Source organism: Clinocottus analis, unplaced genomic scaffold, assembly GCF_023055335.1.
Source record: "Clinocottus analis isolate CAN_PGR_092001 unplaced genomic scaffold, fCliAna1.0.p SCAF_24, whole genome shotgun sequence".
NCBI classification, from domain to species: Eukaryota; Metazoa; Chordata; class Actinopteri; order Perciformes; family Cottidae; genus Clinocottus; species Clinocottus analis.
Window position 1 is genome coordinate 417,176 of NW_027175976.1, and position 14,432 is coordinate 431,607.

Sequence of the window (14,432 nt, forward strand, 5' to 3'; positions counted from 1 at the left end):
AAAATGGTATTTGGTTTTATTTTGAAACCTTTACCCGGAAGTTTAAATATGCCAGATTTTGTCTAACGTTCTTCTGTTGGTTTTCTATTACACCGTTTATTCATTATCATCATCATCGTGTGGCTACGCTGCCCTCTGGTGGTTCAAAACGTGTAACTACACGTGTGTTCTACATTTTTAATGCTGTTTGTAACAAAATCTTCAGAAAGTGAGGTTTTACGCCCTCTGGCGGCCATGGCTAGTCACTACAGTTAGATTTATATCAAGTTAGCGGAAATGCCTCCAAGCAATATTTAATACTTCCGTATAATATTGAATACGGTTGTTTCATTCGAATTCTTTAACGACGCAGTCAAAAAAATGATGAAAAAGTATTCAGCAGTATTATCTCACATTTAATTAATCTAACATTTAATTTTCTTGTATTTGAAAAGTGGGCGTGGTCATGTTTGTTTTTGCCCGTTGGCCGGTTTTGTCCGCGTAAAACCTCACTTTCTGAATATTTTGTTACAAACACAGCAGTCAAAATGTAGAACACACGTGTAGTTACACGTTTTGAACCACCAGAGGGCAGCGTAGCCACACGAGGATGATGATAATGAATAAACGGTGTAATAGAAAACCAACAGAAAAAAGTTAGACAAAATGTGACACATTTACACTTCCGGGTAAAAGTTTCCAAATAAAAGCAAATAATATTTTGTACATCTTCTTGCTGGTGGATTTATATACAATTTATTTGTATATATTTAATTATATATAATACATACAAACCTCAACCTAACCAATGAGCCTTATTTTTATGAAAGTCATATTTGACACATTTTGCTTTATACAAAAAACACAAACACAAAAAAGTGAAATAAATATCTTTTTATTGTTTTTCGTCATCATAATTGTTGTAATTATGAACACACAGCTGTCGCAATACTCCAGAATTTTGCCAAAAACAGCAACCATTCAACGGCACCGCTGCGTCTCTTAAGACCCAACCATGCATAAAATCTCCCATTTAAAAAAAAGTAAAATAAAAAATATATATTAAAAAATTATGCGTACCACTGATATACAGATCTGATATAAACAGGCGTATTGGTCACAAACCAATTAGAATTATAAACATGGCTTCTTTAACAATACACAGAGACCAAACATGTGGGATATAAGAGGACTTTGCTTATTTAAAAAAGGGGGTACATTTTAGTTTTATACATTTGTACATTATTTCTATTTTTTTTAAATTATCATTATTTGAATGTTCTCCCCTCCTACAGTCAGAATGCTCAAGGCATTTAGGGCGCAGTGTCCAAATAGCACAAATTGCAGTAAATGCACGTTTACTTACTTACACGCACACACACGCACGCACACGCACGCACACACACACACACACACACACACAAACACACACACAGGAGTGGCAGCAGTGGCTTTAGACACTAAAGAGAGAACTACAGGTGTATCTTGGCATTTGCAGGTGACAAATACTGGCACCGAGGAGTTAATCCACGGTGGTGAACGAGGCCATCCGACGGTAAAAAAAAAAAAGAAGACATACATTACATTCTTGTATTGAGTTTTCTCTCTCTCTTACACACACACACACACACACACACACACACACACAATAACACTTGTGTAAAAATAAAAAAATAGTCTTTAAAATGTGCAAAGAAAAGGTCGCTGAGCGGAGCTGCACGGTGCCGGCCGACAAGGGAATCGTGGAACGCGTCCGTGATCAGAGATAGTGCATCACGGCTGCGTATCGAGGGAACAGTGCTGGCGGCGGTCACAAGTCGACTGTAAGCCGCCTGGAACTCAATACAACCACGAATGTTCGCTGAATGAAGAGGCTCTCTCTCCTGGAGCTTCAGACGGGTCTAATGCATAAAGAGTGTTGGAGGAGAAGTTAAACAAACCGTCGACTCGGTTGAAGCTTCATGAGCTACAAAGTTTTCCTGCTGCTTTTAAAAATAGGTGCAATCAGTAAATTCTCTTTACTGGCGTCTAGTGGCCGCTGCAGGGAACTACAACAACAAACACGTCATTCGCTTGATTAGGAAATTAGGAGCTAGATTAGATTAGAAGACCCAAAAATAGTTTCTTAATTATTCCAGAGAACGTTTCCTAGAAGGAATCATGAGCAGGACAGAAATTTTATAGCAAGATTAGATTAAAATATTATTATTGGAGTCTTTATTCTTCGTATTTATTGAATCTTGCGTTCAGCCAACTTTATTAACGCAGCTAAGAAGTTTCCCTATAAGTACACCGTTCAGAGAGCGTTCTTTCCACGAAACGCATTTCATATTATTTCATAGTTCAAGTAGCAAAAAGCCAAACCCTCCAGGAGAGTTGTTCGTACCTTCAGAGTAGAAATATACATCGCGTGAAGTCATTACAGCTTCAGTACGCGGAGAAGTGCATGATGGGATGTCAGCGAGGTTTGAGCGCTTTAATTATTTCTTCCAGTTAATGAGCAGCTGCAAATAAATGTTTGGTTTCTGCAGCTGCAAGGAATATTTATTATTTATAACGTGTCTCGACCTCGGAGCAGAACGAGTCGTTCTTGATCCTGTTGAAGCTCAGAATGAATGTGTGGAAGCTCAGGAGGAAGCAACGCGTTTGTGGTTCGGCTAAAGTGACGAGTTCATATTGGATTTGGCAGCAAAAACAACAACAACAATAACAACAACGACAAAGGACAGGAGCTGTGAGATGCTGTAAACGTCTTCAAGTGGGAGTCTGATCTAATGAGCTTCTGTGATGAGTCACCTGTAAATGTTTCTGTAAGGGGACCACAGCATCATGCAGCCAGACCGGCCAATCAGCTGTGAGCTTGTTGCCACGCCCCCTTGTGGCCACACCCCTCTCCTGCTTCAGTAATCAAGCTACGCAGAAGATCTGAAAACCTTTTTTCTTCTTCTGATGACCCACTCGCCACTTTCTATTAAAATCAAACGTATTTTAATTGTTGTTCTTGATTAATCGTCTAAAGATATTAAATTTACCTTTTGAATGCTCTACTCGGTGAGACCCGGCGAGACCCGCGGACATTAACGGCTGATTTGAGATCTGCTAGATTTGGGGCCGAGCGCTGCAAAGGCAGTTTATCCAGGAGGCAAAACAACACTGAGAGGAACTCAAGACTTACTCCTACACTGCGCTTAAAAAACAGAAAAGGCACACGGCGAAGAACAAAGATGAAGGAGGAGGAAGAGGAGGAGACAGTGAAGAGGAGGTGGGATGAGGGCAGGTGAGTGGAAACTGTGTCCTCTGCATCGGGGGTTTAGTTTCGTCTATAGCAGCGGGCCCAAGTCCTCAGGTCCCTATGGGTTTTGGCAGGAGACTACATTCTGGGGTCGGGGTCAGCGAGATGGAGGGTCCGGGGCCACGAGAGTCCGGCGTCGACTCCTCGTAGGTCCTCGACGCCGACGCCGTCTCGCTCCCCAAACGCACGAAGAGAGAGAAACCGTACAAACGTAAAAAGAGGAGGAGACGTTTTCAAAGAGTCGCTTTTCATCCCTTCAGGAGAAAGAGCTCCGCCCCCTCGTTGGTTCAGAAATTAAGGTGCAAATTGCAGAGAAAAATAAAATATAAATTCATGTCCTCCATGGCAGTCTCGTACAAACAGAGAACGGAGGAGCTTGAACGCCGCACGACCCACCCGGTCGCCCCGCCTTCTTCCAGCTCCTCCTGGTCCAGATGGATTCAGCGTGGAGGCGGAGTCAGAGGCGCCCCTTTAGGTAAGGCCGTATCCGGCGGTTAATGTACAAAGATGTGCCTCAGTAGCTCGTCTGCAGACGGGCGCTGCTTAGTCTCTACAAAGATCCGCTTGAGGAAGTCCCGGCAGTGGTCCGACACGTGGGCGGGCAGCACCGGGTTGGTGGGCTGGGTGGCGATCTTAAAGATGGCCGCCATAGCCTCGAACTCCGCCCACGGGGGCCGCTGCGTCAGCATCTCCACGACGGTGCAGCCGACGCTCCTGAAAGGGAAACAACACGCGTTGAAGCGTCTGAACGAGCGGCCGGCCGCTCAGAACTCAAGAGCCCGGAGAGATTTGAGGATCGGTCTCACCAGATGTCCGCCTTCCTGCCGTAGCCCTCGCCGCTGATCACTTCCGGACTCATCCAGTAGGGGGTGCCGGTCACCGACATGATGCCGGTTCCCGACAGACAGATGGTCTGCAGCCGCCGGCTGGCCCCGAAGTCGCCAAGCTTCACGTTTCCCACCGAGTCCCGGAGGATGTTGGCCCCTGAAGCAGACGAGAGTCAGCTGCCTCTTCCTGGTCAGTATAATTAAATGAAGCCCCGCCCCCTCACCTTTAATGTCTCTGTGGACGATCATGTTGCTGTGCAGGTACGAAACACCCTCCAGGATCTGCCGGGTGTAGCGGCGGGTCACGTTTTCTGTCAGCGCTCCGTACGACTTTAGCTGGTCCTTAATGGAGCCCTTCAAACACAAGACCACAGCAGCGTCATCAAGCAGGTCAGAATCTGTCGCTGCGTAAACCCTCATGCATGTGAACTCACGCCGGGCATGTACTCCATAAAGATGGAGAGCGTCCGCTCCATCGTGTCCCGCAGGCAGCCGTAGTACTGCACGATCCGCTCGTGGCACAAATTCTTCAGCAGCTGGATTTCACACTCCAACGCGCTCACCTCCTGCAGGCCCGGAGAAGAAGCACCGCGGTACTGTCATTTCATGTGTGTACATGCACCCACCGGAGAAGAAACAGTCCTACGCCTCTCACCTTGCTGGTCTCCGGACTTTCCGGGTCAAACTGGACCTGCTTCACCGCCAATTCTCGCCCGGTATCTGCGTCATAGCAGAGGAAAACCCGCCCGAAGGCACCTTGACCCAGAAGCTTTCCCAGCCGCCAGTTGGTTGGTGCGCGTGGAGCTGAACAGACGATGACATCATCAGATAAATGACAGCTGACGTGCATGTTGCTCTCACCTGTAACATGCACACCAAGGTTCATACACAATAGTGAATAAACGTCATAAAGACATGAATATAACACATTTACAGGACTTTAACTACACTTTGGGGGGTTTTAAAAAGGACTTTTCCAGACCTGTAAATAACCGTTATAATGAGCAGAAGAACCCTGTTCTTGAGACTCACAGCGGCTGGGCGGGCTGATGTCCATGACGGACAGGGTGGGGGCGGTGGGTTCAATGTCGCTGCCCCGGCGCGGCCTCCGGCCGGGCCCTGGGGCCTCCTCCAGGTCGGGCGTGAAGACGCTGCTGCCGCTACTGGTGCTGGGCGACTGCTCGGTCGGGCTGAAGCTCACCGGCGAGCGGAAGCCGTGGACCTGCGTTCGCCGAGCGCGAGGGAAAGTCTTCCTTCCTGCAGAGGAAGAGGACGACTAGAGTTATGAACGAGGATTCATACATCTCACTGACTCAGACGTCCTTCAGGAAAATAACCCACCGTCACTGTAATCCTGAAGACCGAAGGGAATGCCGTATCGCCGAGGGTACGTCCCACCTTTCCCCGACTTCTCAAACACCGGGATGTCGTACTCTAGAGAGGAGGAGGAGGAGGAGGAATTTTATGCCATTGGACTTGTTGTGATTGTTTAGTGTCAAGTCAGCTTTTCTCTGTGTACAAAATAATGTTCAATGTATGAGGGACAGTATTTATTGTTATTCTTAACTTATTAAAAAGTTTCAGAACATTTACCGGGAAAGTCCTGGTGGTTGTCTGGGTAGCTCTGTGCTCGTGGCATCCTGGACTTTGGGTAGTCGCTGCACAACAAGGAAGAAAGCATTTTAGTATAATAATATAATACTATGTAGAGTTTCCTTAAGACTGGGTGTGCATTCAGGAGCTTCATCATGTCCGAGAATACAAGTAACCTGATCTGCAGATACGCACTTCTCTATATATCTCATCTCCAAACACAACAGCGGGCAAAGTATGCGACTCCCTTCAAGTATGAAACTGTATAAATGTGTATGAGGTCCTGACCTGTCCAGTGGGCTGTCCAGAGAGGGACAACTTCCAGACGCAGAGTTTTCTGGACTGCTCATAGACAGCGGGTCCAGCATCTGAAGAAAAGAAAGAACAAATAAATCATCACATCCTCAATGTGCTGTCAGTTTCTGTCTGTCTATAAAGAAGTGGACCCACCTGGTCCATGCTCTCCGGGATGAACTCCCCCTCGCTGTTGATGCTGGTGAAGGAGCCGTTCCTCGCCACCTGCTGCAGCGCGTCGGGAATGTAACCTGGAGGAGGGGAGCTGCGGTCCGTGGAATGGGAGCCTAAGGAATAGTGTTACTTAATGTTATTGATAATATTAATATATAATAAATGAGCTTGTGCAAAATGGTCAGCAGGTGATGAAGAGTTTGCTTCACGTCTGTGAGTCTCCACTGAGAACTACTCGGCTTGAGTCTGACCGTGAGACATAATCACCTATCAGAGCCAGCATGCTCTTCTGGTCAGCGACCCGGAAGCCTGTGTTGTCCAGCACCTCGTGGGACGTCAAGAGGTCCATGCTGGAGGAAGAGTTCTGCAAAAAGAGAGGGCAGGAGCCTTAACGTCTTGCTTTGTTCAGGGTTTACAGCTTAACATTGAATGCTAAGATAGCTTAAAAGTGAAGCTGGGAGCTGCTCACCTGGGAGGAGACCTGCAGCACCAGGAGGATCTTCAGGCTCTTCATGTGAACGCTGCGATCCAGCAGCTCCACGGCCTTGTCCAGGTCGTCTTGAGTGGTCAGTGGAATCACCAGCTGCAGGGAGAAAAAAAAAACACGTTGATGCCGATATCAATGATTAGAAAGTCATTTGATGAAATCTCCGACCGTCAAAAGTGTTCATAATGAACTGCGACGGCTTCTGACCTCGTTGTTGGTGTAGTGAAGGTCCATCGTCTGCCCGAACGCCACTTTAGCTTTCACCTTCAGGTCATCAAGCTTCACAGGTCGAGGGAACTGTAAGATCCTACAGAGGAGAAGAAAGGTCAGAGGTCACAGCTTCAGGTCGGCGCTGACGACGCTAAAGCGATGAAACTGGCCTCACCTCTTCTCCCCTTTGAACTCAAACTTCACTCTGACGTCGTTCTGTTGGAAAGACACAACGTCGGATGGATGAGAAAACCTTTTGTCATGTTTTGTTGTCGCCGGACATCTCTGCTCAGCATGTCGCGGCGTGGTTACCTGGTTCTTGGGCGAGGAGGCTTTGGGTTTGCCCAGGTCTGACAGGACCATGGCAGGACGGCGAGAGCGGTGCAGTTCAGCCAAGTCCTGCATGATCGAATTTAGCGCCTCCTGGTCATCTGAGAGAGCACGAAGGGCAGTTTATTTTACAAATTATAACTCATTTACAGATTATAACTCATAAAAACAAAAAGGAAGAAAAGGGAAAAATACTTAGGCCAAATAGAGACAATTACAGTTTAGTTCACAGTTAATACTGTGATTAACACAAGTATGAAAAGTATTCTTCATTGCACTTTCTGCAGCATTCTCGCAATTTATTTTACATTTCAAGACAGAATTCGTTTTTTTTTTTTTAATCCTCTTCAGTTATCTTTCAAGCTTGGCAACCAGAACATGTTATTGCAAATAGATGTCAAAGACACGTTATTCATGGAGAATAAACATTCTTTAGGGTTGAAGGTTTGACGAAAGACAAAGCTGGCTGACTGCCAAATAGTAGGACCATCTAAACACACACAGACATGGACACACACACACACATACCCATCATCATGGCACGGCGATTGACCCAGGAGGCCAGGAAAGAGGATTCTCCCATCAAAGGGATTCCTTTCTCCTGCAACAGCAGAAGGACAACATGAATCCGGACAGCTGATCGAGCCACAAGTCGGAGCCTGAAGCGCAGACAGATCAGCTGATCTGCACACAGCGAGTCTCTCACAGGGCTGGTGATATGTAAACATCGCATCACGGTCGCTCCAAAACATCGCTCCAATACCGTTTAAGATTGAAGTTGTTTAATTTGCGTTGGTGGCATTGACTTGTATCATAGTGGGACATGAAAGTGGAGGGTTAGTGAAGTGTTGTTAGTGTGCAACACTACAGTCAGAGGGTGTGTTAATCCACAGTGCTGATGACAGATAAATAGATATTACTGATGGAAACCTACGATCATCAATGATTTTCCTTCTTCGCAATTCCACCCAATTCATGACAGTTGGCTATGACCATAAACATTTGTCTTAGCCTAAACATAAATCTATTACTATTGTTATCCCAGTATTAAAGCAGTATTATTATTATGAAAGTAGTATGGTTCTATTATTATTATGATGACAGTATTATGGTAGTATTAAGGCAGTATTATGGCAGTCTTATGCAAGTATTAAGGCAGTCTTATGCAAGTATTAAGGCAGTATCATGCAAGTATTATGACAGTTTTATGCACGTAATAAGGCAGTATTATAGACGTGACAGAAGTGTTATGGCGTTATTATAGCAGTATGACAGCAGTATTATGGTATTATTATGGCAGTATTACGGCAGTATTATAGCAGTGTTACAGCAGTATTATGGCAATATTGTGTGTTGTGGCCTTCTGTGGTGGATAACTGACGTTAGCTTTAAATCAACTCGCTAGCATCGCCCAAACAGCCCCGCATGCTAAAAGCCCCTAACAACTGTTGCTAGCCTAATGTGCCCCTCCGAGCCTACCGTAAACCAAAAAGTCCCGACGGAATGATTCAGCGTGTTGTGATATAATCGATATATAGTCGATAAACAGCAGGAGAAAGCAGACCTGGCTGACGGAAGGAGCGAAGAGCTTCTCGCTTGCAGAAAGATCAGGAAGTTGTCAAGCTAAGCTAATGCCGTAAAAAAAAAGCCACAAATAAAACGACTTTTACGACACATCTGGAGCGGACGGCTCCTTCTTCACCCCCCTACCTGGTGGCGGGTTGCACGAGTCCACAGGGCCGGTGACAGGAGCCCCGGGCCCCGCGGAGAGGAAGCAGAAGTTTGGCACTGCGCTCCCAACTTTCACTCGAGTCCTGCGGGGCCACGACGACGAGGCCCGACAGGGGTCAGTGGGGCCCGCTGGGTGTCTCCGGGCGGAGAGACGACAAGATGAACGCTTCACCCGACGAAAGTATGCCCGTGTGCGTGTGTGTGGGAATAAAAGAGCAAAAGTTAATCGACAGCGTCCATTTGTTTGCGCTTCACGAGCCTGGTTGACGGTAGCTCCGCTCGCTGTTGTCCCCCCCGGTCGCGTCAATCTCACGGGCGTTAAACAGTGGGAAATCGGAAGTGGACATATTTTGATGACAAAATAAAACAAATGTCTCACAGCAGCATGGGGGATATATGGACCATCGTGCAAACAAGAGACATTATAAAAAGAAACAAGTTCAAAAGAAGTTGTATAAATGAACCAATAAGCTATACAAAAACAGTAATACAAAAACTGTAAACAAATTCACATAGCCTAAATAGAATATAGACAGAATAGCTATTATAAATTATGTTGTGTTGACAACACTTAATTTTGGTGAAAACACACTTTTATTTTGGTGAAAAATGACACAGTAAACACAGGTATACATTCACTTCTGTATCAATGGTTATCTAAATATATGCATAGTAGTATCTGACTTTCAGGATATTTCCTTTTTCATCGCAGTGAGGGAAATTGCCATCCATACTTTTTAGATAGTAATGCTACAGGTTAATAAGTGTTGTACAAAATATACTTCCTTGTCTTATTTCGAAGGAAACGATTCCCTACGCCACTTCCAGCGGAAGTTGAAAATTCTCACAACATCAAGGTACTGCTGCAACCGAAAGCTAGCGCCAGTTGCATCTATTGTCCATTACTAATAACGGCTCAAACGGAGGAGAAATATGTCAGATACGGTAAGAAATGAACTCCTGAGAGTCTGTATTGATCTAAGGCGGCCCACGGGGGACAAAAAGGCCGATTAGTTAGTGTTAAGTGTTAGCTGCTTCTTCGTATCTGGTCCAACAGCATGCTAACGGTTAGCTCGTGCAGCTTCAGGCCCACAGAGCTGTTCAGCTTTACGGCTTATTTACAAAGTCCAGCGATAAAATAGTAATCGATACCACAATTGTAAGGCCGAAACTTTCCCCTATGCGAACAGCAGTGTTGTAACAACAAGCCAGAATGCCTTTTTGTAATGTGTGTGTGTGTGTGTGTGTGTGTGTGTGTGTGTGTGTGTGTGTGTGTGCGTGCGTGCGTTTAAATGTTTGTTTATTTGTTATTGTGTTTTATGTTTAAGGAGACAAAACCATCCAGCCAAGACGGGGGTGATAAGAAGGATGGAGAGTACATTAAATTAAAAGTGATTGGTCAGGTGTGTAGGAATGCACTAATAACACAACTACGTAACTCTGAACACAAGTTGCTGTTGTTGTGTGATGTGAAGACTGATCTGCAGCATGTTATACACACAATCACTCAATATATACACATGTGTGTGTTAGGGTTGCTTACTTGTGCATTTAAAATATTGTTATGTTTCCAGAGTAAGTTTAGAAAAACACATGTATATTTATGCTGTGTTGGTTTTCATCTTCATAAAGAAACTTATTGAACATTACTGTGATGTCGGTGACATCGTCCGGCCTTCTCCACAGAATACTTTTGATCATATAGGAAACTGATGTGTTGCTTTGGAGGAGTTAACCTTTAACATATATTAGGAAGCTGTAAACTTGTTTTCATTCAGACTTTGGACTTCTTCCATTAATGTTGTAACAACATAAACTGTCACCCTGGTTGAACCGTGCATCATTTCTGCTGCTTCTCGTCGTAACTGTCTCTCTCCTACCGCAGGACAGCAGTGAAATCCACTTTAAGGTTAAAATGACGACGCATCTGAAGAAGCTGAAGGAGTCGTACAGCCAGAGACAGGTCTTTAGTCTTTTTTAAATATCTTTTAACTGGATTTAGAATCCAGGGATCTCAGGCTGTCAGAACAGCTCCAACAGCACAAGAGGCCATTATTTCAGATTGGTGTTGATTTGTGTCTTAAAGGGTGTTCCAGCAAGCACGCTACGGTTTCTGTTTGAAGGACAGAGAATCGCAGACAACCAAACTCCCAAAGAGGTAACGTTGTCTTTCCTGACTCCAGCGTCCCGTCAGCCTTTTGCTGAAACTTCTACGAACACATTAGTGATTTAGACATTTACCACCTCAGTGTTTTTAACCAATCCAAGGTTTCTAAAAGCTGCACTCGCGACTAAAACTAGCGCGTCTTTGTTTTCCCCAAAGCTCACACACTTTGCAAAAGATGTGAGACTATTACACCTTCATTTGGTTTTAAAAATGAGTCTATATTATGTTTTTTTTGGTCTTGAACAATCAAACAGCTGTGAAATATAAACAAACGTTGAAAGATGTTCCATTTCTAAGAAAACATGCAATTTGATATAAGTAATACACAAAATGAAATAACAGGAAAGATTTGTCATACAAGAAGCTTGTAAAACGTGTTTTTGACTCTTTTGCTGTGTGTCCATGGCAGCTGGGGATGGAGGACGAGGACGTCATCGAGGTCTATCAAGAACAGACTGGAGGACTCCGGAAGGATTAATCCTCCCACATTTCTACTTTTTTTCTTTCTTTTTTTGTATTTGATTTTGTATGTATGTACGTATTTTTCTTTCAAACCATCTGGATCAAAACCGACTCTTATCAGGGCTTCCATGTATGCAAGTTTAATATTTCCTCATTTGTCTTCTAGAAGTTAGCAACTTGCTCTGCGTGCTGTTTCGGAAACAATTGTCAAAACCAGTCTCGTTTTAAATAATTCAAATTTGAGCGTAAAGGTGTGCTGCCCGGTGTTGTTATGCTGTGGCCACTGGCTTTGGTGCATGTGGGGATGTTTTGGAAATGTTTTGGCTTTGAAATGTGATTTGAGAAGCAACTATTTGACTATTCGAGACACTCGAGGACCTTCTGGCCTCTTAAGTCTGAGGCGGCTGAAGCAAAGCTGCTGCTGAGCTCAAAGCTCTTTGGATGCACTGTTCCTTTAAATCTGTGTTTGACCGGCATCAAAAACACCGGCGTCCTCTCTTCTGGTTGTCTCCTCCAGGACGGTGCTGTTCTCCTGTTCGTTTCTGGTTTCGAGCCGGATGTCGACAATGCAGTTGTGTCTTTTTTTCCACATCCAGGAGGCGTCACTCGGACGTGTTGCGTGCTGATTGACAGCCGGATTACCGGTCAGCCCCTCTGTAACTTTAACCGTCTGACCACACATTTTAGTTCCCTCTGTGTGGCGTTTCAGAGGAACGGCTCCCTTCACTAAATTGTAAAAACATGATAATGATAATTGACCCGATGCGGTAAGATTTGAAATTTAAAAAACACATTTAAACAATATTTGTGCTTTACCTGTGTATGTTGTATTCATTACTAGAGTGTGTGAATGATATGCCAAATGTATCTGCAGTGCCGTCTTTTATTTATATACGAGAGGTTGATTCTGTAAAGATATATCTAAATATATATATATATCCGATATGGAAATATGTTTTTGCTGACTGACAGCAATGCGTTGTTTTAAACTCTGAATAGGCCGAGGTGCAGCGGCGTGTTGCTGCCAGCGCTGCTTTTTAAGCTTTTCTTTGTGTTTTTGGAAAGAAACTCTCCCTCTGAGCTGTGTGAGGTTCCTCCAGGGTTCTGTGGGGGGAACCTCAGCTGCTCATCCAGAAACATCGCAGGAAGCGACTTTCAAAAGCAATCATCCTTTACTCACTTAAGTGACGCGTTGATTACATTCGCTTCTCAGAGGCGTTCTTGAAAAGTGAACGACCGATCCTTCAGCTGATCCCAGTGTTCATCATGAGAGGAACGTTGATACAGATGGTTTGAAATTCTGGAGACGAGCTTGTTGCTTCTTTTTTGGAATAAAATATTTAAGAAAATACTGCTGTGCTCTTTATATTCTTACTCTAGTATTCATTGTAAAGGCTTCAGATGCAAGTTGATGCATTTCAGAACACTGAGATATTGTTTATTGTTCTATGGATTCACAAACCTGAACAAATAGCGCGCAGCTCGGTCTGAAGCGTGAAGTGTTTGCAGAGCACAGATTGAGACCAGTCAGTAAACCATGAGCTGAAAAGATCAAACCACAAACCAGAAGCTGATTTACAAACGTTTTCTTTCTTCGGTTCAATCTCATTAAGCAAATGAAGCTATTTTAAAGCCATGCAGAGTATTTCTCCTGAGAGTCCATGAGTTATAACACTAAAAAAGACGCTTCACAAGTGTTCGTGAGACTCAAACGCCGGGTTGTCGGCCCCCTCGCCGTCAGTCACAGGCGACCTCGCCGGTAACCTGTACGTGCAGAAGATGACCCCCGATACCGCCATGAGGACCGCCCCCAACGTCCCGAGCCTGATGCCCCACCCCGCATACTGGGACTCTGGAGCCGAGGGCATTCTGAACTCGGGGGGGAACTTGATGGTCTGATTGGTCGCCACCGAGCTCAGGTTCCACATTAGTGGTACGAGTGACGTCGCGGCGGCCAGCAGGCACAGAGCGCCGGTGCTGACGAAGGCCGCGCGGACCGAGGAGCTCCTCTGCACCCCGAAGTAAACGTTCCTCAAGGAGTAGACGGCGCCGGCGTTCCCGCTCAGCCCTGCCAGCAGGGACAGGAGCATGAGGACCTGCCCGGCCACGATCTCCGGCGGCGTGAAGGCCTCGGTCAGGCCGATGGGCTTGCAGTGCATGACCTGGAAGCCAGGGGTCACGTGGGTGTGGCTGTTGAAGCAGGCCCGCCAGACGCCCACCCAGGCCACCCCGGAGCTGATGGCGTCCCTGTCCGAAACCAGCCAAACCCGCCACTGGATGAGGCCGAGCGCCACGCCGGTGAGCATCCAGCCCACGCAGCTCACCCCGAGGGCTCCGAGCTGGGCGTGGCCGCTGTGAGCCAGGTACTTCATGGCGGCGAGAAACACCTGCTCCCTGCCGCGCTGCGCACCATCAAGGGATCAAGTGCAGGCAGAGAGTTCACCTCGTGGTGGTCGCTTCATGTGCAGCGCTTCCTCCTGCAGCTCCTCTGAGGACACGGACACACACACACACACACACACACAGACACACACACACACACACACACAGGTGTTCACCAAGGAAGCAGGCACGTTGCAATACATGATGTGACCACCTGGAGTCCTGGTCAGTTTGCTGGCATCAGGTAACGTTCAGCTAAAGCTTCATCATCTTGGATGATTTTTCAGTGATTATTATCCGTTAGTCGATCAGATATTTCCTCCTCGTCGTGTCACGTACCTGCTGCTGTGTTGCTCTGAGCCTCCGTCACACAACCAGACTGAGATCAAGTGAAACCCTTCTGGCGTCTCTTCGGGTCGATGCCCTGCTCACGGTTTCCCGTCAGGTTGTGAAGCTGTAAATGATTCACAGAACATAAACTCTGAAGGAGTCGCAGGTGAACCG

The 14,432-nt window shown here is 45.8% G+C and overlaps 3 protein-coding genes across 5 annotated transcripts; 1 reads left to right on the forward strand and 2 right to left on the reverse strand.

Annotated features, from left to right (window-relative positions):
- Positions 1 to 858: 858 nt before the first annotated feature.
- map3k2 (mitogen-activated protein kinase kinase kinase 2) lies at positions 859 to 9,219 on the reverse strand. Of its 3 annotated transcripts, none has more exons than XM_068590832.1 (17): positions 8,897 to 9,219; positions 7,715 to 7,787; positions 7,169 to 7,287; positions 7,032 to 7,072; positions 6,854 to 6,953; positions 6,629 to 6,742; positions 6,427 to 6,523; positions 6,142 to 6,272; positions 5,980 to 6,059; positions 5,692 to 5,756; positions 5,440 to 5,532; positions 5,131 to 5,355; positions 4,754 to 4,902; positions 4,533 to 4,664; positions 4,323 to 4,452; positions 4,078 to 4,255; positions 859 to 3,985 (listed from the first exon to the last, which is right to left on the reverse strand). In XM_068590832.1, the coding sequence occupies exons 2-17, from the start codon at positions 7,767 to 7,769 to the stop codon at positions 3,766 to 3,768; spliced, it is 1,929 nt and encodes a 642-aa protein (XP_068446933.1). In that variant the 5' UTR covers positions 7,770 to 7,787; positions 8,897 to 9,219; the 3' UTR covers positions 859 to 3,765. The 3 variants fall into 3 exon arrangements, with proteins under 3 accessions (XP_068446933.1, XP_068446931.1, XP_068446932.1); XM_068590830.1 differs by having other exon boundaries at positions 4,754 to 4,959; XM_068590831.1 differs by having other exon boundaries at positions 4,754 to 4,959; positions 8,751 to 9,219.
- Positions 9,220 to 9,744: 525 nt separating this feature from the next.
- Positions 9,745 to 12,895, forward strand: sumo1 (small ubiquitin like modifier 1). Its single transcript, XM_068590859.1, has 5 exons — positions 9,745 to 9,862; positions 10,246 to 10,320; positions 10,803 to 10,880; positions 11,004 to 11,075; positions 11,494 to 12,895. The coding sequence occupies exons 1-5, from the start codon at positions 9,851 to 9,853 to the stop codon at positions 11,560 to 11,562; spliced, it is 306 nt and encodes a 101-aa protein (XP_068446960.1). The 5' UTR covers positions 9,745 to 9,850; the 3' UTR covers positions 11,563 to 12,895.
- A 339-nt stretch (positions 12,896 to 13,234) lies between these two features.
- On the reverse strand, positions 13,235 to 13,918 carry LOC137794293 (claudin-34-like). Its single transcript, XM_068591041.1, has one exon. It carries the CDS (start codon positions 13,916 to 13,918, stop codon positions 13,235 to 13,237), a length of 684 nt encoding a protein of 227 aa, XP_068447142.1.
- Positions 13,919 to 14,432: the final 514 nt, after the last annotated feature.

What these genes read in the sequence shown, in the direction of transcription:
- map3k2 (XM_068590830.1), bottom strand. Translation starts at nt 7,769, where the DNA reads ATGGGAGAATCCTCTTTCCTGGCCTCCTGGGTCAATCGCCGTGCCATG. An exon ending in GAGCATGCTGGCTCTGATAG is followed by an intron (nt 6,273 to 6,426) that starts GTGATTATGTCT and finishes ACTATTCCTTAG; the next exon opens with GCTCCCATTCCACGGACCGC. An exon ending in CTGGACAGCCCACTGGACAG is followed by an intron (nt 5,757 to 5,979) that starts GTCAGGACCTCA and finishes CTTGTTGTGCAG; the next exon opens with CGACTACCCAAAGTCCAGGA.
- sumo1 (XM_068590859.1), top strand. An exon ending in AGTCGTACAGCCAGAGACAG is followed by an intron (nt 10,881 to 11,003) that starts GTCTTTAGTCTT and finishes TGTGTCTTAAAG; the next exon opens with GGTGTTCCAGCAAGCACGCT. An exon ending in ACAACCAAACTCCCAAAGAG is followed by an intron (nt 11,076 to 11,493) that starts GTAACGTTGTCT and finishes TGTCCATGGCAG; the next exon opens with CTGGGGATGGAGGACGAGGA.
- LOC137794293 (XM_068591041.1), bottom strand. Translation starts at nt 13,918, where the DNA reads ATGAAGTACCTGGCTCACAGCGGCCACGCCCAGCTCGGAGCCCTCGGG.